At 35.1% G+C, this 23,003-nt stretch overlaps 7 protein-coding genes across 7 annotated transcripts; 2 read left to right on the top strand and 5 right to left on the bottom strand.

The window, feature by feature from the left end:
- Positions 1 to 15: 15 nt before the first annotated feature.
- Positions 16 to 1,368, bottom strand: HYPBUDRAFT_4781 (uncharacterized protein; the record flags this gene model as incomplete). Its single annotated transcript, XM_020223458.1, has 1 exon — positions 16 to 1,368. The coding sequence occupies one exon, from the start codon at positions 1,366 to 1,368 to the stop codon at positions 16 to 18; it is 1,353 nt and encodes a 450-aa protein (XP_020077764.1).
- Positions 1,369 to 2,363: 995 nt separating this feature from the next.
- AMN1 (Amn1p) lies at positions 2,364 to 4,230 on the bottom strand (the record flags this gene model as incomplete). Its single annotated transcript, XM_020222496.1, has 2 exons — positions 2,437 to 4,230; positions 2,364 to 2,380 (listed from the first exon to the last, which is right to left on the bottom strand). The coding sequence occupies exons 1-2, from the start codon at positions 4,067 to 4,069 to the stop codon at positions 2,364 to 2,366; spliced, it is 1,650 nt and encodes a 549-aa protein (XP_020077765.1). The 5' UTR covers positions 4,070 to 4,230.
- A 1,079-nt stretch (positions 4,231 to 5,309) lies between these two features.
- On the bottom strand, positions 5,310 to 5,801 carry HYPBUDRAFT_152053 (uncharacterized protein). Its single transcript, XM_020220816.1, has one exon. The coding sequence runs from the start codon at positions 5,663 to 5,665 to the stop codon at positions 5,411 to 5,413; it is 255 nt and encodes an 84-aa protein (XP_020077766.1). The 5' UTR covers positions 5,666 to 5,801; the 3' UTR covers positions 5,310 to 5,410.
- Positions 5,802 to 7,076: 1,275 nt separating this feature from the next.
- Positions 7,077 to 9,807, top strand: ROD1 (Rod1p; the record flags this gene model as incomplete). Its single annotated transcript, XM_020219564.1, has 2 exons — positions 7,077 to 8,413; positions 8,495 to 9,807. The coding sequence occupies exons 1-2, from the start codon at positions 7,147 to 7,149 to the stop codon at positions 9,805 to 9,807; spliced, it is 2,580 nt and encodes an 859-aa protein (XP_020077767.1). The 5' UTR covers positions 7,077 to 7,146.
- A 490-nt stretch (positions 9,808 to 10,297) lies between these two features.
- Positions 10,298 to 11,434, top strand: TLG2 (Tlg2p; the record flags this gene model as incomplete). Its single annotated transcript, XM_020218425.1, has 1 exon — positions 10,298 to 11,434. The coding sequence occupies one exon, from the start codon at positions 10,298 to 10,300 to the stop codon at positions 11,432 to 11,434; it is 1,137 nt and encodes a 378-aa protein (XP_020077768.1).
- A 629-nt stretch (positions 11,435 to 12,063) lies between these two features.
- On the bottom strand, positions 12,064 to 13,845 carry SRD1 (Srd1p; the record flags this gene model as incomplete). Its single annotated transcript, XM_020218406.1, has 1 exon — positions 12,064 to 13,845. One exon carries the CDS (start codon positions 13,843 to 13,845, stop codon positions 12,064 to 12,066), a length of 1,782 nt encoding a protein of 593 aa, XP_020077769.1.
- Positions 13,846 to 14,558: 713 nt separating this feature from the next.
- FAB1 (1-phosphatidylinositol-3-phosphate 5-kinase) lies at positions 14,559 to 22,505 on the bottom strand (the record flags this gene model as incomplete). The annotated part of the gene is made up of 6 exons (XM_020223881.2): positions 14,559 to 15,994; positions 16,145 to 19,398; positions 19,447 to 20,472; positions 20,575 to 20,638; positions 20,690 to 21,629; positions 21,708 to 22,505. Coding segments are annotated over 6 exons (7,518 nt in total), but the record flags the coding sequence as incomplete, so codon positions are not given.
- Between the last annotated feature and the right edge of the window lie 498 nt (positions 22,506 to 23,003).

Consider the following 23,003-nt stretch of genomic DNA (forward strand, 5'->3'; position numbering starts at 1 on the left):
CACGAATTAAAGCAATCAAGATGTCACTGAGTTATCATTTGAGTTGAAAGTATTTGGGATCAAGCCGTTGAACCTCCATCTCCATCTTAGTTTATATTGAAGAGACTTGACCCAATCTGAATCGACGATTCTTCTTTTTTTATTGAATTGATTCAATTGGTTATCAACCACGGCTTTTTTAGCTGAATTATTCAAATTATATAATTTATTCATTAGATCATCAGAAAAAGACAGTTTTTTCTTTAGAGACAAATTTGAATGATGGTTATTTTCATATTTTGATTGAATTGATTTGAAAAGGGACAGTAGGGAATTTAAATTTGAATTAGTAGATTTTGAAGAAATTGCATTAATTTTTTGAAATTGGATATTTTCATTGGAGGGAACTGAATCAAAAGATAACTCATTTTGATATAGTTCATTTAAGAATTCTTCATAAACCTCGATACATTCCCAACAAATGAATTCCGAATATAAATCATTCAAATGAGATAATGTTTCATCGGTTTGAATACTGTTTGTTCTTAATTTTTCATCCGAATCGTGATCTAATCCATTATTTATAATTGAACTAATTTCGTATAATGGTTTTTCACATAAGTCACAATATTTTAATTGATCAGTGCCGGGGATTTTACCAAATATAGCTTCCCAATTTTCTAAATTGGAAGGTTGTTGAGTAACATCATTAGTCACATTACTAATGGTTCTTTTATTATTTGGACGATTTAAATTTGAATCAAATGAGGAAAATTTTGAATTTGAAAATTTTGAATTTATACTTATTGAATCACTGAAGTTAAAGTTCTTATTATAAATTCTTTGTTTGAAATTAGCTAATGATTTCTTACGATCGAATCCATTCGTTAAATTAGGTAAGCTTGACTGATTTGGTAATAATCCATCGAATAATGGTTTATCATTAGTGTTTTTATTCATATAATCTTCAATTAAAACAATCGGGTCCTCACTGTCTTCAAAAGTATCTTCATCAATGGGTTGATCCAATATGGTATTTAAGTCTTCTTCTGAAGATGAATTTTGAATCGAATTTTCAGTAGTATAATTACTTTCTGTTTCACCACCTTCATCCCCGCCAAAAATTTTATTTTGAGGAATCGAAGTAGTACTATTGGTTCTGCTAGCATTACTTAATCTCTTCTGTAATTTACACGGTGGTGGGGGTGGTAATGGCAAGGACGTCAATGTCGTATCATCAATCAAGTCCAATTTGGACGGATGATGCTGTAAGTTAAACTTAAAATCTGGGGATAGTATTTTATTGGAATTCAATTTGAACGGGAACTTAGTCGGTGATGTCGTGCTCGATGAAGGTGGAGACCTTAGACTGGTAGGTGAATCATTCATACTATGATTATTGGACCAAATAAAACCACTAACAAATGAAAAAAGCTAACAAACTAACAAATGAAAAAAGCTAACAAACTAACAAATGAAAAAAGCTAACAAACTAACAAATGAAAAAAGCTAACAAACTAACAAATAAAGTACCAGCTAACAAACTAACAAATAAAGCACCAGCTAACAAACTAACAAATAAAGTACCAGCTAACAAACTAACAAATAAAGTACCAGCTAACAAACTAGCAAATAAAGTACCAGCTAACAAACTAACAAATACAAATATAGCTAACAGCCAACAGATCCTAACAAAAGCCTAACAAAAGCCTAACCGTAAAAAGCCTTACAGTAACCGTGAAAGCCTAACAAGCTGAAATCGCAAAATCGTTTTGGTAAAAAACAAAAATTTGCCGATTTGGAAATGGGACAAAAAATCACCGAAAGGGAACGAAAAAGAAATTTTGAAAAGATCTAGAATTGGCAGTTTTGCCGGGAGAGGACACGACCAACACACAACCTGCAAAAGGACACGACTAACCTGCTAAAAGAATAAACTGCAAAAAGCGTGGATACAATCTGTAAAACACAAAACACAATCTGCAAAGCTCCGCTTGGGTCTAACCTGTAACCACGGAATTGAACAATAGGAAACCGACTAAAAAGAGATTAAAACCCACTAAAATAGTTGAATAAAGAAAGAAAACTCGCTGGGGGCCAGGGAAATTAGCAGGGTATATATATATAATGAACAACAAAGGTAAATAGAGTAAATAACAGCGTAAATAACAGAGTAAACAGCAGAATAATGGTGAAAAATGAAATAGAGGTAAATAGCGTACGTGTAAAAGATTAGCGGTATTTATAAGAGAAGTATCAGGTTAAATCGTTGCAACTGTGTCAATAAGCTTTTAGCATATTTCTATACGTTTACTTCTTTTGTTGAATTGTAATGTTTAGAAAGATACGTTTGTACTTCTTCGTCAATATCCGTTTAAACGATGTTACACGATACTAAACCCTGGAAGAAGTTTGCAGTTACAACGGCACTTTTTTATTAATACATAATCTAATTACTTCTTAATTGTAGTAGAGCTTGATATGAACCATCTTCATCATCACTTTCATTAACCCAGGTCAGAATATCCTGGAAAATCTGCTCACTAATGATTTTATCCATTTCTAATTCTTCTTGTCTCCATCTGATCATGAGGGTTTCACATAATTCAATCAAAATGGATATACCTTTATACTCTTGTCTTCTTTTGAACTCAATAAGCGATTGAAACTGGCTGAGTTGTGGTACAAATCTTAATTCCAAGACCGAAAGGTTATTCCAGTAGAAATGACTCGATAATATAATCGGAATGGACTGGTTGGTTACAAGCTGACAATTATTCAATGATAATCGATTCAATGATTCATTACAGTAAATGGCCAAATCCCAAATGGTTCGGTCAGTGATGTTGCAGCCAGCCAAGCCAACGGTGTTCAATTGGCAATTGTTTTTAATCAACTTATTGATACTGCTATCGGTAATCAAGTTTCCTTTATTCTTTCTTCCGAAATTCACATTGGTTAATTCGGTACATTTACTTGCAATATGGTAAATTCCTCCATCGCCAACCAATTCACAAGCTCGGATATCCAAGGTGTTTAAATGGTAACAATTTTGGCTCACCCTAATTAAAAACTCATCGTCGATAACTTTGGATCCAGTGATCACCAATTTTTTCAATTGGGAATTGGTCAACATTTCCTTTGGTGGATACAACTTGGGACACATGTATATTTCAATCCACTCACAATGAGAAAAATCAATATACTTCTTCAAAACTTCCAATGTCTTTTGCTTGACACTATAAAGCTTATGAAGAACAAATAGTTTGGGTTTGATTTTCACAACCGGTTTACTACTAATCAAATGATTAATAAACTTGATAAATTTAATCTCATCGTCAAAGTAGATCTTGGAATAAAGTCGTTCTTTACTGACTTGATTGAATAATTGATTCACCTGTAATAAATTATACAATAAACCTGGTTTTTGATTGACTGAATTCTCTTGGGTTTCCTCCACCATTATGCGTTGGGCTTGTTCACGGTCCCCATGAATTAAAAAGGCATGGTTATAACTCAATGGTCTTCGATAAACCGGGGTGTTTTCTTGTGGAATCCTCTCTTCTTCAGCGTATGAAACAATCTTATATACCAATTCGGGAATGTCAAATATAGAAGGCTTCTTGTTAACTTCTTGTAACTCATTTAATAAACTCTTGGGTTTATCCAAGACATCCGGTAAGAAAACGTGCTTGGTTCTTAAATGGTTAACCGGCGAAGATAGTGGAGTAGTATCATCACTACTTGATAAATCAGGTAATGATTCCAAATCGCTGCTGTCACTGTTATTATTCGATGGATAGTTGAATGAAAATTCCGATTCCAATCTTAACGATTCAATCGAATTGCTGGATGCTTTTCTAGAAATACAACTGGAAACATTTCTTCTTCTGTTTCGTTGGGCAAAGGTTTTGCAGCGACTGATATTAAACGGATTATAAACCGGACTAGGATTCACCTTGGATCTTTTGGAGTTACTTCTCTTGCCATCATTGCTTTCTGTAGGAACATACTTATAGATGTGGTTATCCTCATCTTCAGCATACGGTAATGGCTTGGTTTCATTTGCAGATATAGGAAAGATTTTCATGCTGGTTGGGAAAAACGAAAAAAAAAAAAAAAATGACTGCAAAATAAAGAATATAGGTACAATTAATAATGACAAACAAAATGATTATAAACACAACTGGAGAATTGAAGTAATACTGATGAATAAACTGGAAATGCAATATTGAATGGGGTTAACATAAATATAACCTCTTAATGCTAAAGAAAAATGGAAATTTTAGTTTGAAGAAGTAAATATGTGTTCTGGAAAAGATAGACTAGGGTGAGTGAAATGACTTAATGTCGAATGAGAAAATATATCAACAAGGGAGTGACCGAATGATGATATATATAATCTTGGACACTTATGAACTGAACTGTGTTGACAGGTGAAAAGGAGAGACTGAAGGGGCAGTAAGAATGTTGCTAACTGGGATCTTCAAGGGTTGAAAAAGGACAAAAAAAAAAAAAAAGAGGTAAAAGGTTGTGTTTAGATCCTGCCAATCTTTTATTAACAACCAACTAATATTCGATAAGTTGAACGAAGAAGATGAGTCGACAACAAGTAAATTAAAAAGACAAAATTAAGGGGAAGGGGGGAAGTTCAAAGCTATAAATATAACGTTACATAAAACAACCCAGTTGAAGAGTACCAGGAAGGGGGCTAGCATGCATACTCCAGCTAACCTAAAAGATTTTTGCAAGAAGGTCCAAAATACAAAAAGAAAACCCAAATAAGTAAAGCCGACAAGCATTAATACATCATTGACAGGGTAATATTAGGTACATCAAGAATGTCAAAGAATATGTTATGCTTATCTCTTTTTGGTACCAAAAACGCTATCTTTTCCCAGGCCAGCCACGAAGCCACTCCTTTATTTCACCACTTGATCTTCCTGTAACGTACCTGGACGTGAGTCTACGCGAGAAAGCCGTGGGCTAGCTGTTGAGTATAGCTGGTCGATTGCGAAACAACAAGCCGATCTCTGCAAACAGTCAACATACTTCGAACAGCCAACACAAGCACAACAGCAAAACAAAACAAAGCAAAGAACAAAAATGGATATAAGCAGTATCCAACAAGCACAACCAACCTTAACTAGAAGAATTGCATTGTTTGTCAAGCCTGGTGCAAGGAAATCTCATAAGCGAGGTCAATGGATTCGATTTTTTTTTTTTTTTTTGCTGGATGCGAATGGCTGGTTGCATACTTTTTTTAGCTACTCCTTTTGTTTTAGATGTTCCTCGTAAAACAGCTAGCAGTTTTAAAGGGTTATTATTGCTGGTTTTATTCGAGGTAGACATTGGAAGGAATTGTTCATATGTAAGATTCAATTGAAGTTGAAATATTTTTAAGGTTGTTCTTATTTGGTGAATAAGCATTTCAGGGGAGGTGATCAAGCTTGAGCATCAAGCCACTCCAGGGAAGCAGGTGACATGCTCTGTAGGTGTAGTAGGTGACAGGTAAAGCAGGGGTGAGGTTAGGGGAAGCAGGGGTGTAGGAGGAGGAAAGCTGGTTTGCTAAGATAAGATATGAAGAGAATATTTCCAAGGAATTTGATTTATTGTTAGCGATAAGATGATGGACTGCGTTGAGAATGTAGATCTGGGTTGTAATGACGAATTCCTCTACAATCATCAATGATCATCTCGAAATCATTCGATTTGTGTAGCCCATCGCAGTATGAGGCACACTGGCTGTTCTAGCATTTTTATTGAGTACGACGAGTAGGTATAAACCTAATGTACCTAGCAAATGGAATGCTGGACTGCCTCTATTAGCATATCTATTAGAATATTAACCTATGAGAATACGTGCGAGACTAGGTATTAGACTTCCTGGTACAAGAATAGGTTTAGACTATTGAATATTTAGACTATTGGAAATGTAGACTATTGGACAGTTTATTAGAACAGTCTCTCAGAACATTAGTCTATTGAACATTAGTCTATTGAATATTTAGATTATTGGAAATGTAGACTATTGGACAGTTTATTAGAATAGTCTATCAGAACATTAGTCTATTAAAACATTAGTTTATTGAAACATTAGTTTATAACATTAGTTTATTGAAACATTAGTTTATTAAAACATTAGTCTATTGAACATTAGTCTATTAAACATTTAGACTATTAGAACATTAGTCTATTAAAACATTAGTCTATTGAAACATTAGTTTATTAAAACATTAGTCTATTAGAACAATCTATTAGAACATTAGTCTTTTAGAAGGTTTAGTCTATCAGAACATAAGTCTATCAGAACATTTAAACTATTACAACGTTTAGACTATTGAACATTTAAACTATTACAACATTTATACTATTCATTTAGACTATTACATTTAGACTATTACATTTGGACTATTACCTTTGGACTATTACATTTAGACTATTACATTTAGACTATTACCTTTGGACTATTACATTTGGACTATTAGAACAGTCTCTTACAACAACTATTAGAACAGTCTCTTACAACAACTATTAGAACAGTCTCTTACAACAACTATTAGAACAGTCTCTTACAACAACTATTACAACACTTAAACTATTAGAACAGTCTCTCACAACATTAGACTGTTAGAATACATAAGTATCTATTATAGTGCACGAAGGTTTTTCCGACTGCCCAAAGGTACGTATCTAAGCCATGCTCCTACCCTTGACAGGAACCTATGCCGAACACGACTGAAACTCCGAACGAGGTACAATCCCTGCTGACTACAGCAAGCTAGAGGAACCCTGGCCTCCACGAATCAGCTCCTCTGCTCCCTCACCAACCTCTAAGCAGATGTAGCAGGATGTAGCAGTAAGAAAATAAAGCGATGTGATTATAAAAAGAAACGGAAAAAAGAAACCATGGATAAATAAGTCCGGCCGTTTTCTAATTAACCATTCGACATTCATCGCTTTTTATACTTCATTATCGTCTGAGTATTCAGGATTCAGATTCAGATTACTTAGTCTACTCCGTTTATTCAGTCTACTCCGTTTATTCAGTCTACTCAGTATAATAGGTGATTCGGACTTTTTATTGCGTTCTTAAGAAAAAAAAAAACTGATTTCTTAATAGTCTGCTCATAGTCATCATCTTATAGTTTAGAGAATAGAAACACGATGGTTAAAAAACAACTGAACAACAAGCCGGCAGCTTCTCTTTTCGATATCAGGTTGAAGAATGACCATGATGTGTTGGTTCTTAAAGGAGGTGAACATGATGCAGCCTCTGCGCTATTATCAGGTAGGATTGCATTATCAGTTAATGAACCACTAACGGTTAAAAAAATGACTTTAAGATTATACGGGACGCTTCGGTTGAATTGGACTGATACTGTGACCACGCCTAAGGGGAATTACCCCAAGCCAAATCGATTTGAGAAAAAAGTGTATGAATATAATTGGGATTCTTCCGAAATTAATAAGTATCTCAATAACTTGTATGAAAATTCAAATAATAATGCCAATTCGATTGGAAGTTTAAGTCGAAACCATTCAACCACATCCTTGAAAAGCTTTGGCCATTCATTAAGATCAAAATCTTCAAATAACTTATCTCATTTATCTTCGTTAACCAATTCAAGTTCTTCAAATTTAGCAAATCTCAGTCACGCTTCTTCTTCTTCAAACCTATCGGGGAATTCCAAAACTCACACTTTGGTTCAAGGGAATTATGAAATCCCCTTCAGTGCTATATTACCGGGGGATATGCCCGAATCAGTGGAAGGTTTACCTGGCTGTAATGTTTCCTATAAATTAGAAGCAATTATTGATCGAGGAAAATTTCATAATAATATGGTTACTAAAAAACACGTTAGAGTTATTCGTACTTTAACCACTGATTCCATCGAATTATCAGAAACTGTTGCTGTTGATAATACTTGGCCGAAGAAAGTTGAATACTCTTTAAATGTTCCTTCAAAAGCTATTGCTATTGGGTCTGGTACTCCAATTAGTTTTATGTTGGTGCCTCTATTAAAAGGTTTGAAATTAGGTGATATCAAAATAAGCTTAAACGAATACTATTCCTATGTTGGTTATATTCCTCCTCCTTATAATGGTGAACGTCTTGTTTGTGAAAAATTCATTCCAAAACCAAATGATGATGATCCTAATTTTCAAATGGATAAATGGGAAGTTGATACTTTCTTAAAAATCCCTCCTTCTTTATCTAAAGGTTCGCAAGATTGTGATATTCAAACTCATATCAAGATTCGTCATAAATTAAAATTCGTTATTGGTTTAATTAATCCTGATGGTCATGTTTCTGAACTAAGAGCTTCTTTACCAGTTCAATTATTCATTTCTCCATTCGTTACAATTAAAGCTAAATATGAAGATGGTGATAATCTAAATAGCGCTAGTAATTCAGCTCCTGATTTAAATCGTTCAACTTCTCAATCTTCCAAAAATAACCTTAGTCCTAATGATAATAATGACGACGATAATGATGGTGATGATGATGAAGAAGCAATTTTCACAAGTGATCCCCATAGCGCTAGTCATACTAGCTTAACTCAATTGGCTATTGATTCAGGTGCTAATTCTCCAAATGGTGATTTAAGATCAAACTCAAATTCTTTTACTTCTTTCACCGGTATGATTGCTCCTCCTTTATATGAAAAACATATTTATGATCGTTTATGGTCAGACGTTTCTCCAATTGAATCTCCAGTAAGTTCGGGTGCTGCCACTCCAAGAAATAATCTTTATAGTTCTTCAAGACCTTTATCAAATGATGTTCAAAATCAATTCCAAATGTCTCCTCTTGACTCTGTTCAATTAAATGAAAATTTAAGACAATTGAGCTTACAAAGACAATTACAAGAATCAATGGAAAATACCCCTAACTCAGGCTCAAATACTCCAAGAGATCGTCCGGTTTTCAATTTGGATGGTGAATCTTCAAATCAAAACCCAGAAGTTACCTCAGGTGATTACTTCACTAGAGGTAGACCCATTATAAACCATAGAGCTTCTTCGGAAGGCTTACAAATGACTGCTTCTCCTCTTAGTTCGAGTGCTAACAATGGATTAGTAACTCCTGGTGCTGGATTTCAATCCCCCCCAGTTCATTTATCAAGGGCTGCTTCTGAAAATAACGTCATTAACCCAGCTACACTTTCAAAAGTTCCTACCTATTCTCAAGCAATTAGAAGCGATAATCATGATGAAGTTTTATCACCAGCTTATGAACCCCCTTTACCTGGATCCAACATTAATATGGATCAAGCCAATAGAAATTTTGAAGAGACCAGAGGGGGACATTATCCTACCAATGGATTGAATAACCACCAAAGAAATAGATCCTTTATATCTAGAGGATCGAGCTCTGCAAATTTGCGAAATATGGCTTCGAGGAATTCTTCAAATAATTCATCACCTTCAAATTCCAGAAATGTTTCCTTCACTAACTTGTCTGCATTGAGTCCTTCAAGCTTATCCAGATCATCATCAAAGAGAGGAGAGATCGATACTACCAGCGGCAGTAGTGGAACCAACGTCAATACTCCTACCCCTCCCGCAATAACAGTAAGTGGTGGACATGGAGGATCGACTTCGGCACCTTTATCATCCTCACCCGTTGGATCTGCTTTCAAGACTCATGACATTCCTGCTCACTTACTTCACAACAACTCCATCAGACAGCCTTCCAGTAGTGCACACGATAGAAGTGCAGCTGTAATGGGACCCAAAAGTCCTGTGCCCAATAAGTCTGCATCTAGTTTGAATTTACATAATCTTCATTTTTTAAACAAGAAGAAGGGAGACAAAAAATAGAAAATTCCAAATTAAAAAAAAAGTTATCTCTAGGCTTTCAATTTCATCTATTCAATAATACTTAATAAAAAAATCTGCTTTTGTATTTCTACACTCTTTCCCATGGAAACAACAACGTGTAATGTAGCTAAAACTGAAGAAAATCTAAACCTTTCAATTTCGTTTGTTTAAAGCTCCAACCATGACATCGCTTTGACATCCTTCTTGAAAGCATTTACTATCCAGTCTTATCCTTTACCTCCGTACTCGGAAGCTAGCACTTCAGGCTACTGCGAGAGCACAGGTTTGGTTAGACTGCAAAATTGACCAAAAAACATGTTTTAGCCCCAAAAAGTAGTAGTAAGGGCCTTTCGCACAATATCAACAGATAACTCCATACGCAAGCAAAAACCCAATAAAAAAAAGACTTTCAAAAAAGCACCAGAAAAGACAACAGGGTTGATTAGGGTAATTGAGTTGTTGTTTACTATAGTTAACGTCAGTAATTGCAATGTTTAGAGACAGAACTAACTTATTCCTTTCGTATCGTCGAACGACGTCTCGTAACAATCCTATTACCAGTGGAGCAAGGTTTGATGCTTTAGTTGAGGAGGAGGAAGGATTGATTGGACATCGAAAATCTAATCAGCGAAGTAATAAAGGAGGTTACCATGACGATCAAACAAATGAGATAGAAATGAAACCAATGGCACCGTCAATATTTGATATATCCAATGAATTAGATGAACATTTGAATATAATCAAAAGTAAAACCAATGAATTAGGAACCTTATATAAGAAATTATTGATAACGACTCAAAGTGAAAAGTCCAAGTTAGAAAATAAGTTAGAAGATTTAAACTATTTGATAACTAAGAAATTCGAAGCTTGCTATGTATTAATTAAAAAATTTGAGTTTTTACAAAAAAATCATAAAAGATTACAGCTTGAATACAATACAAACGAATTATCAATAATTGAAAATTTCAAGAAAAACTATGCTTTAAAAATTCAAGAAAAGTCATTAATATTTAGGAATTTACAAAATAATTATATCAAGTTCTTGAGAGACGAAGAAGATGAATCTGATTCTTTATTACCTTCCAATAGACAATCAACTTCAACGCCCCCTCCTTCTTATGACTATAGTCAAGAAGAAGAAGAGCTGAAGAACATTGAAAATTATTCGAAACAAGTTTTACGACAAAGTCAATTGCAATTACAACAAAATCCAAATAGTCAATTCTTAGAAAGCCGAGAACGTGAAATTTCCAAAATTGCAATGGGTATATTGGAAATTTCAACAATTTTTAAAGAAATGGACTCTTTGATTATCGATCAAGGTAGTGTTTTAGATAGAATTGATTTTAATCTAAGTAATACAGTACAAGAATTGAAGTCATCTGATCGTGAATTGGTGAAAGCAAAAGGATATCAAAAGAGAACAACCAGATGTAAAATTATTTTTTTGTTAAGTTTAGTTGTTTTCGTTTTATTCATGCTATTCTTAGTTAAACCTCAAGGTACTACAAAATATATTGAAAAACCATCAAGTGACCATAATGATAATGACAAGACAAACTCGGGTGCTTCACTGGATCATGCTCCCGAGAGACCATCGATCGAAAATGCAGAATCTAATAATTAAGTTTATATGATAACCCATATGATAAATAATTCTTAACACATAATACTTTTGTATATTAAAAACTAACGTAAGATTGAAATGTAAATAATTTTAAACGATAATAAACAAGAAGAAAGGAAACAAGTAATAACAAAAACAGTGAATAGAAGAAAACTTAATCAGAAATTACAAACACAAAAAAAGCTGATAATGATTTAAAAATACAAACTATAATTAATATCCACTGAAAAGAAAAGGAAAGTCAAATGTATCAAGGAATGTTGAGCCAACGTATATAACAGGAAATAAAAATGGATGAAAAAGCAATAAAAAAAAAAAGGAATGAAGTTAGTATAAAAGAAGACACAGAATATAAAAATACTAATACTGGAAAGAAAAATGGAAAAGTAAATAATAATAATAGCTGAATGATCCTGCCCAAGATGAAAAAAAAAAACTGAGCAAAACAATTAGCGATAAAAGAACAAAACGAAGCAAAAAGATAAGTCTATCAAGGAGTAAAACAAAAGGGAAAAGGGAAAAGAATAGCTGCGAACATTAATCTGATCCTGGAATGGTGAGATTTTTTATTTTAGTTTAATTTATGGAGTTTTTTCTCCATTTTTTTTTTTTATTTTAGTTTAGATGAACTAACGAAGCATTCCATATGGGCCATCTCTCAAACCGTTAACTCTTTTCAGTTGAGAAGGTGCACCCATTCTGGAAGCATTTGGTAAACCACCTGGCATACCAGGCATAGCACTTGGTCCCATTGGTCTAGCAGGCCCACCATAAGCCTTACGTTTAGCGGCACCTCCGCCCAAGCCGAGGGCAAAGTCAGGATTATTATTCAAAACGTTATCAGAAATGGTTGGACCTCTTGCTTGTTGTTGTTGTTGAGGAGGAGGAACAACAGCTTGATTATAGTAAGGTTGTTGTTGGGGTTGGTAATTTTGAGGAGCTGGGAAATAGCCTTGTTGTTGAGGATTAGGAGATGGTTGATAACCACCTTGAGGAACGTTACGCATTTGCATATTTGGAGCAAATTGAGGAGAGTATTGACTAGCGTTTGGGTATTGATTATAATGTTGAGAGTTTTGAGGGACAGGAGGAGGTTGAGCCATTTGATAATATTGACCATTTGGATTATATTTTGGATTAACAGCTCTTTGAGAGACACTAGTAAAATCTGAATCATTATCTGAAGTATTATCAATTGATCTACGGTTAGTTTGATTATTTTGGTTAAAATCATCAGCAACCACGTCATCGTCATCATCATTCAATTCAGTAAAAGGTTTATGACCTTCAACTTCCGGATGGTGTTCAAAAACCCCATAATTAGTTGGATTATAGCCTGGTCTGTTTAAAGGAGAGCCTTGATTTGAAGTTGGATAAGGCAATTGAGGAGGATTTGATAATGGAGGAGGATCATTTGAGGTTGGAGTAGCAACTTTTGGAACCAAATTAGGAGCCATTTGTTGTTTGGCAGAAATAGGAGTATTTGGACCATTAACTAAATTAACTTGAGCATCTTCATAATAACTTGAAGCATTTGTTTGTTGAGCTAAAGAAATAGCTGAAGGTTTTTGATGATTAGTGAAATCTTGAGCGACTTGAGGTTTTGAATTATAAACACTTGAATTTGAATAAGTTTTAGTTGCATGAGGAGGTTGAGGTTGAATATAAGGATTTGAATTATTATTATTAACTTTATATTCATAATCTTTTGAGATGGAACTAGTTTCGTCAGCATTATTATAAGATCTAGGTAAGCCAGGACCATTAAAAGCGGGAGCAGAAACATAACCAAATTTATCATCAAATTTAGTTAAATCATCAACCGTACCAGTACGAGCAACGTTACTTAAAGAAGAGTCTTCATCATCATCATCGGTCGAATCATCATTTTTCAATTTCAAAGCGAGAATAAGGAAAGGAATTGCAATTAAATCAGCAGCAGCAGAACCAATAAGAATCCAACCAGCCCAACCAACATTGGGGTAATAGGCAAGAATAACCACAATACACAGAATAGTAGAAAGAGCAAAAGCGAAAAAAGTGGTAACAAGACTGATGATAATCAAAGTGTTTGATAAGCAATGAGATAAAGCAACAATAATCAAGGAAATTAAGTTGAAAAAAGCAGCAATGGGAATAATAATAAAGATTTTAGCCAAAGTATCTCTAGTATCGGCGGCAAACTGCCAACTAGACACTTTCTGCAAGTCACTTAATTTCAAAGGATAAGTTGCACTTGAACATGAACCAGATGACTTACAATAACCAAAAATCCCAAAATCATATCGATCAGTAGTACCCAACTTGAAAACGGACGCCGTTGGTGTTGAAATACAACCAAATATCAAAAAGACAAGTGAAACTAGTATAAGAATGAACGATACCGTATTTAAATGTAACGAAAACCCCATAGCGAATGAATATACTTGTTAAACCAAAGATTTATTTCATAGAAAATTTCTTCAACGTAAAAAAGAAAAAGCAAAAACACCAATAATCAAGCTCTGATAACGAGCAAAAGACAGTTTCGTGGATAGTACAGGATCCAGACCAGCTGAAAAGTAGTTACGGATCACGAATAGCGATAGCAAAGGGTTGCAATTGTCAAAGAAGCAAAGAAGAAGCAAGTAATTATTAGTTGATAATCCAAAAATCCTGGCTTTTTTTTTTCTCTGATTAGCCGCCTGTAAAGTGGGTTTTTTCCTATTTTTTTCCACACTTTTTTTTGTTTTGTTAGCAGATTGTGATTCTTTCACGGTTTATTTTGTTACTGGTTGTTTATTTTCGTTCGTAACAACTCGCCAACAGCACAAAACCCTCTTCTACACCGACAACTACACTGTCTAGCTTTAAGCTCGAAACTGACCTGAGCTTAAACCAAGTAGATCAAATGAATTAATCAGATTACATGCTAAGATAGGGGTGAAAAACTGGTTCCGCAATCAGACACGGCTGTCAAAGCGATTTATTTATTTTGAATTTAGACTATTTTTTTTTTTTTTTAGGGGATGAAATTGATTTGATCTCGGGACACGACACAGCACCGCGCGACATTGGGCGCGCGAGCGACATTATGCTGGATAGTCGAGCACGACATTTTGCCAACTAGTCGTCTAAGCTTCGTCTATTGGTTTCCCTCGTACCAGATATCGGGGACTTCTAGGATGTAGCGTTCCATAGCCTCTCTGAATCTGATACGGTATTGTTTCGGAGTGACAATTGTAGGATCCTTACCCTTTTTCCCGCCACCAACCAAGCTATTACCTTTGACCCAGTTTTCGACTTTTTTGTCCCAGGTGAAAGTTCTTAGCCAGTCAATGATACCAATGTAGATTTTTTTCAGGCTGTCATCGATGCCGATGACCAAAGAGTAGTCCATGACGTCCATGGCACTTAGGAAGGCGGTGTCGTTGAAAAGAGAACCACGTAAGAGTTTTTTCAGGTATTCTTTAACAAATAAAGGGCTTTCATAGATGTATTCAATCATATTTTCATCTAATAAGACTTCATTTTCTTTACCAGTTTGTTGGACATGTCTGTTTCTCATTGAGCCTTTCAAATCAAAGATCCTGGTGGTTTTGTGATTATAGAATAGGTTTTCCATAATGAGGAAATCCATTCTAAAAGTTTTCCCGCTAATGGTATTTTTAATATGAATTTGATAAAAACCAAATATTTTGGCAATTGCAGTGGTTAAAGTATTGAACATTGATTGGGAAATGTATTTGAAATAAAAGGGGGCAATTGAAACAAATGATTCCAATTCCAGCTTCAGTAGTTCTTTAACAATATATCGATTATCTAATGTTTTCAAAAAATTAGACCCACTCTTACCTCCACTTGAATTCCATTTGACACATCTTGATAAACTTTGAATGAAAAATTCATCGGCCCCACAGCTTTTTCTAAACGCTTCAAACTGTTCACTATAAAAAATCTTGCATGACAAATTAGTATTTCCATCTAAGTATTGATACTTCAAATGAGTTGATTTACTCTTGGTCATGATTTGTTCTAATTCGTTAATCACATTATCATTATTCCCAATCTTCTTTTTGAATTTTTTTTCAATCTTAAGAAAATTACTATTTTTCTTATTATTCAATTCATTGGTTTCAATATTCTCATTGTTTTTATCTTCTTTAACCAGTGGATTACCAGTTGCATTGCTGTTTGTATTACCTCCACCCTGACTGCTACTTGGATGAATGTTCTCGGGGTCTTCCTGTTCATTATCATTGCGGTCTCCTTCTCCGTCTTGATTCCCTTCATTTGCTTCCTCTTTGGCATTGTTCCCGGATATTTCCTTGTTTTCAGCCATGGTCTTAATCTTTTGCTTATAATCATTTGATGATAAACAAAATGCAACTAATGAACTAGGCTCATCTTCTCGAACGATAACATCCGAGTCGGCGAATGTGTGTTCATTCGATTCTAATGGATATTCTAATGGATCCCATAACGTAGCGGATCTGTCAGCCCAGAAATTGGTTAAGGACTTGAGTAATGAATTTTTTTCCGGCTGTGGAATATCTAGTTTCTCTTTGGAAACTTCCTTATCTAATTGTTTATTAAGATTTTCCTTTTCCGCCTTTTTGAATTTCGGAACTTCAGGCATGGTCTGGGACTTACTTTGTTGAATTATAGTCTCTGGTTGATGTTCAGTCAGAGGCTGCGATTTTGGCAATGGTGGTTGCCACGATGTAGTACGATCCTGCTGTTCTTGTGATTTCGGTTTCGATATATTAGGTGGGTTTTTACTGAACGATGACTGTCCAGCTCTTTTCAACCTTCTCAAATCAGGATATTCATCATTAACGTCAACAACATCTTCAATCTTATTATAAATCTCAACAATTGGTTTAGAGGCGACAATAGGAAACACTCGAATGTTTTTATTCTTCTTCTCAATCAATTCCCGTTCTCTTCTCTCCTTGAATTCTTGTGATAACTTATTCAAATTCATTTCATTATAATATTTGGTCAAATTAGAAACCTTGGATGCTTGTCTACTTCCTAAATCCAGCTCAGAAAAATTTCTTGAGTGCTGAACTCTAGAGATAGGTGTTGGAGGTTGTGATTGCAATGGAGAATCAGAAACATCTTTATTAATTGGACTCAATGAAATTTCAGATCCTTTAGATGCCAAATTCGATTTCAGTCTGACTGGCGTTTTAGCAAGCTTACGATCTTTGCTTTGTTCATTATTGGTCTTTTCTTCTTCCATCAATTGCTCCATTTTCTGTACTTTTTCCAGAACATTTGTAGGCTGGGTCGAAGCAGGGGCTAGTAATTTACTTGTTTCTTCTGCTTCTGAGGGAGATTTTATAGAGGATCTTGGAAATTCAGATTCATATTTTATTGGCTTTTCCTTTTCACTTTCAAGAGTGGTCTTCGATGCAATAGTGGAAACATCCTGCGAATCACTTTCCTGTGACTGTATTGAATTCTTTTTGTGCTTTGACATATCATTCATTTCAACTTCCTTTGTCTGTCCTTCGCTATTATATTTATCCAATAGGAAATTCTTCAAATGGAATTGAGTAATTCTTGTAATTTCATTTTCGGTAGGTAAAAAATTCTTTTCAAATTCACTAAATTCATTATCCCATTCAACACCCAACTCTTGTAATTCTCTTAAAATGGAGTTTAATGATAAATAAATTATTGGTGAAGTAGAGTTGTAAATGTTAATTGTTTTCTCCCTGATAGAATGTGTTTGTTCATCGAGCTTAAGTTTTAATTCTTCAACCTTTTTAATACCATCCTCAGCTTTATCAAAAGTATCCACTTTCACTCTGTTAAGTCGTTTTGAAATACTCTGGAAAAAGCTTTCGCTTTTGCTTTTAATATTATTGAATGCATCCACCTTCAATTTTATGTCTATTTCAGGAACAAACTCAAGCTTCTTCCTTGGTACAACAACCTCATAATTATCAATATATGAAAATTCAATTCTTATAACCAAGTCATTAAAGGCATAATATCTTACGTGATCTCTGAAGAAATCATGTGGACATGCTTTATTCTCAATAGTACCATCAGATCCCCAAAAGCACATCTCAAAAAACTTCCCGATTGATAAATAATATGTACTATCATTCATAGTTACTATAGAGCTAGAAAAATCGCAATGTTTGCAACTGCTCCACATTACTCTTTGGTTTTTACCCTTAAAATTCTGTTCATAAGACAAGTCATCATACTTCTCAATTATGAGGTCAATCTTACGGTTACCGTGAACATAAGTTTTGTAGTGATTTATAAGTGATTCTCCACATTCATCACATGTCTTACTAGACTCGTGGAAAATTTGATCAAGGTAAACGCCGAAACATTTATCATTTTCTGTATAATAATCAATGACAATAATGTTGGGGCCTGCACAAGGAGTAGCATGTTTTATCGATACAGTAGAATGCAAGAAGTGAATCTTTTTGTGAAATATTGGGTATAATTGATAAGACGTAAATTTCATACAATTAGACCAAATTCTAATTCTCGATTGAAATTCATGTACCAAAGATCGTAAGTTATAGTCACTTACATATTTCAACATTGTAATCAAATCGTGTTCTCCGTTAGGAAGTTTATTTGTATCAATATTGATCTTCAATTCATCAAATATCTCTGTATCTATTCCTTCACAGGTTTGAGATGATTGAATTCTTTTATTAATTTTATAAAACCGATAAAACTTATCATAGAAATCAACAACATTCAACAATGAGGTAGGTAAGGAAAATTTCACTGCTGGTGATGTACTCAACTTCCTTTCATTGAAAAGTTTTATATAGTTTTCAATTTCATGATTGTCAAGAGCATTGTTGCAAGAAGTCAATGTATCATCTATTTCATTTTCCTGATCAAGCCTGATTTCTTCTAAGTGGTTTGATAAGGCTAGAACAGGGTTAAAATCGCTTTCCATTATAGTGACCCCATGGTCATAAAGTAAACTTCTTTCAAGCTTTGCATTAAGCTGAGCTGAGATCAAGGTTTCAACTGCATATTTGATACTTTCTAACAAGTCATGATCGCCACCTCTTAAGCCGATGGTGAACCCAGTTTCAATGTCATTACCCGTGAAAAAGGTATATGTTTTTATAGTATTTTGAAAAATATATTTCTTAACTTCAAACAACTTGCAAGAGCCTAAAACCCCCTTTTTAAAGAAAAGATCATTGATGGATTGAAAAATATCAGCTCGAGTATATCTTGATATTCGTTCGATGACTTGAGGCTTAACATTGGAAATGACAGTAATGTTCGCGTCCTCTAACAACTTCTCAGCCAAACCACAAACAGTATCCCCCACTACTACCACATCAGGTTCTAAAGATATTAAACGAGATACCAAATTTGTTATATAAACGTCCTGTTGAGAATGAACAATTCTTAAACTTATAAATTGCTCCTTCAGTTTCAAGTATTCAATTGGGAACATCAATAAGGCAATTCGAGGATTCTCAACCTTAGAAAGCATTCGCTTGGAATCAATATTCTTAGTCATGAAGAGACCATCAATAATACTAGTGTCTTCTATTTTTCCACCCAAAATCTTTTTGATTTTTATATATTGTTTGATATCTAGGGTGTCAGTTACTTTCAATATATTGACGTTTGACAACACTTTTTTCAAACTTTGTTTCCACCTTTCTTGGTCATTCACAATATCACAATCTTCTAAACATTGAACGAGAATCTGGTCAATGAGATCATCATATCTCTTCTCCGTTGAAATTGGCTGAGGCTCAATAGATATTTCGGCCCCATCACCAAATAGAGTATCATGATTATGTGGGCTTTCGATTTCATCGATATCTTGAGAATTTAATTGACCAGTAATATCCTGAGATATATCGTGATCGACATCAGTGGTCGAAATTTTGGGTGTCATGGGGTCGCCCAGCGAAGTGGTATTTGCGAAAGATACGTCAGTGCTATGACCGATATGACCAGATGAGCTGCTGGCTCGAAGGCTTGGGACATTGTTACCCACTGAATCGCTAGACAAACCTTTAGTGAGATTTGAGTGGATGGGTTGATGAGGAGTGGGAGAGCTGGGAGTCGAAACAGGAGATGGACTGTTCAAAGTGTTTGAATTATCAATATTTTGTAACTTATAATTATTATGGGATAAAATCAGAATATTTCTTACCGATCTACTCTTTCTTCTTGACTGCATTCTCATCAAAGAGGCATGAGCACGTTCATTTGACTTGCTCTCCGATTTAGGTCGATCATCCAAAAACGATACACCAGGAGCTGCTCTAGGTAAATTGAGATTTTTAGGAAATCTTTTTTCAACACCAATGGTGGGGAATTCATTCAAAGTTGGTACAACAGATGCAGAAGTAGATGTTAATGTTGCTGGTCTGGGGTCGGGATTGTTCAAAGAAGTATACAATGACATAACTTTGTCATCCTCATTTTCACTTTCCAAGTCATCACCTCCTTCTATTTCGGTTTCACTTCCATCTTCTACATCATCTTGAGAAAGGATCAAGTCGCTTCTTTTACTTTTCAAAGTAGTAAAATCTTTATCTGAATTCGAATGAATGCGGCCAAACCTTGGAGCTCTCTTCCCGATAAAATTATTGTATAAACTGCTAAAATTATCAAGGCTGTTAGATCTTGGTAGATCCATCTTTAGTCCGGAATTGCTAGTTTTACCATGATTATAACTCCTAAACCATGGTATTGAAAGACTATTACTTAGATATGAAGGAGATTCCATATGGTCAGAATTATTTGGAAGAGAGCCAGGACTTGTATTGTGATTGCTAGCATTATTGATTGCCAATAATGTTAGGTTATTCTTGTTATTATTTGCGACGTTATTAGATGAAGTTTTAGATACTGGAATTTCAACTGCTTCACCTTTTCTGGTGGTGGGGATTGCCATTTGAGGTGGATGCTTCGGGGAAGACTTTGCAGCCTCAGAGTTATTAAGGGAAGAATAGCCGGAAAGCAGTATACTAGAATTATTGACATGGGAGGGAACACCAGGTTGCAAGTGCTTTGAGGGAGTCGAAAAACTGTTAGGTGGATATTCCTGGTTAGTAGGTGATGTAGGGGTTAAGCTAGAATCTTTATCTAAAAAGCTTTTATTTGCAGCTGCTAATGCTGACTCATTCAACAAGCTACCACGGCGTGAATTTATAGAAAGTGACCTTATGCGAGAAAGGGGGTGGTCTGGGATTTCTCCATAATAAGGAGTTGGGTTGTTGTTAAAGCCAGGTTGATAGTCTTCACCATCATCTTCAAAAACTTCTTCGAGATCGATTTCACTGTCAGCATTTTCCGATGAAGACGAAGAATCATCACTCAAATAAACAATGACATCATCATAACATGGTTTACAAACCCTTAATTTATCATTGTAGCTATTGCTATTACGTTCTCCATTGGTTTTATCGCTCACTTTCAATTTTCTTTCTTGTTTATGCTGATTGTAAGAAATGAACAAAGTACAATCGGAGCAATAGATTTGACCACAGAATCTGCAATGATGCTTCCTTCTAAAAGCTGAAAAAGGTCTGAAACAATTCAAACAATCACTAATGAAAGCATCATTCATCCAATATTTTCTAGGAATACCACCATTTTTCAAAGGATTCTCAGAAAGTCTTTTTGGCTTCTTCTTCTTTTTACGTTTTCCTTTAGCGGTGACTATCGAGGAAGCAGAAGAGACGGCTCCGGTTATATTATTATGCAAAATCGATTTTGCGTTATCGAACAAAACGCTTGATAAGTTCGAAGGTTTCTTCTTCATCAGATTTGAATTATACTGACCTTCTTTATTACGAAGAGCATAGAAGGTGGACAAGGTTGGTGACATATTAGAAGAATTGAGAGTAGCATCATTTGAGCCTCGACCCCTTTCAACTTTTATAGGCGAGGGAATCGACGTTGGTTCACTATATGTAGATTGAAAGATGGCATTGGCGGCATGAGTTGAACTAGTCATTTTTGCATGATTTTGTTTATCACTATCATCAGTATTTATTGTCAGGATACTTCCATCACTTTGTTTATTATTTAAATTTCGATGGGTTGGAGAAGAAAGCGAGCTACTATTATTGATAGTTTCTAAATCAGAGGCCGAGTCATCAGATAATTCAATATCATTAGGTAAATTATTAAATATTGATGAAATTTTACTTTGTAAAGTTTGACCCTTGGAATCAGTTTGCTCAATATCTTTTTCAGGAGTAAACAGTTGCAGTAGTTGATGGGGACGCAGACTTCTTCTTTCTTTTGAATCATTAACTTGCTGCAAGGATGAAGGTTTATTTAAAATCTCTCGATTATCTTTATTCGAAAGCAGGATATTCGTGCGATCGGTGCTAGCAAGGGCGTTGACATTAACGACAGAACTAGTGGCATTCCCATTGAAAGAATTTGTTTGAAGTTTTGGTAATTTCATACCAGACAAGCGAAGACCGCTACCATCGGAGGTAACTCTTGGAGTATCATCAACACTAGCGGGATTCACCGGTTGGAAATGCTTTTCAGATGAGCCAGCATCTTTGAAAAGAGATTCAGACTGTACAGGATGTTGATTTCTCTTAATCTCATTTGATGACAGAGCAAGACTGGTGTTGGGAAGATTTTGATTAGTAACAGAATCGAGTCTGGAAGGGGTCGATCTATGCAGAGCATCAATTGAAGCGTGAATTGACAGAGACTTTTCATGGGATTCAAAGCTTCGAATTGAGTTTTGGCCAGTATCTAATACAGATGAGATATTTAAACCCGCCGGCTGTTGCTTTTGTGGGGCACTGGAAAAAGAATTGTTTGTAGAGACTCTTGAGTTGATATTAAGTTCTTTAGGAACAACTGCTGTTGTTTCCATCAATGGTTGGTTGACAGGGTTAGAAGAGTCTTCTACCGCTTCATGTTCCATATCATTCATTTGGGGAGTGGGTAAATTTTTTACCCCCGAATAGCTCTGCACCAAATTGGATGCATTATTAGTGACTTTTCGTAAAGTTTTAGTGAATATCTTAGTTAAAGTTTTTGAATCATCGTTTTCAGGGTCGGGTATTGTGGGGAATGAAACAAAATCATCTGGAGCAGGTATCGATTGTTTACTATTGTCATACAAGGAAGATCTGTTCGAGTGAAGCGAAGAGTTCCTATGATGCAAGGAGTCCTGCTTCCGCTGTTTGAACATTGACGAATCTAACAACATGGATTGATTTGGCAGCCCTTCCAGCTGAGTCTCGGAGTAAGCATTTTCTGGGAGATGACCTTCGTGGGACCTTTCATCCACACCATGATCCGAAGGGGAGCTCATAATGCCAGTGCTGTACACTCAACTTATTCAAATCTTCAGCCAATTGATGAAAACCACCTAAACGCTGGTAAGCTTCTTGATTTAATAAAAAACAAACTACAGAAAGGAAAAAAATCAAAAGACGTACTTAATTTCTGGTGCACGGGTCTTAAGTTTTGGATACATAAATGTATATATATATATATAGATAGATTGATAGGAAGTCTGAAACCAGGCTAACCTGGACCGGAGTACAAGTACGATACCAGAGACGACTAGTCAAGCCAT

This window comes from Hyphopichia burtonii (genome assembly GCF_001661395.1).
Source record: "Hyphopichia burtonii NRRL Y-1933 unplaced genomic scaffold HYPBUscaffold_2, whole genome shotgun sequence".
Taxonomy (NCBI): domain Eukaryota; kingdom Fungi; phylum Ascomycota; class Pichiomycetes; order Serinales; family Debaryomycetaceae; genus Hyphopichia; species Hyphopichia burtonii.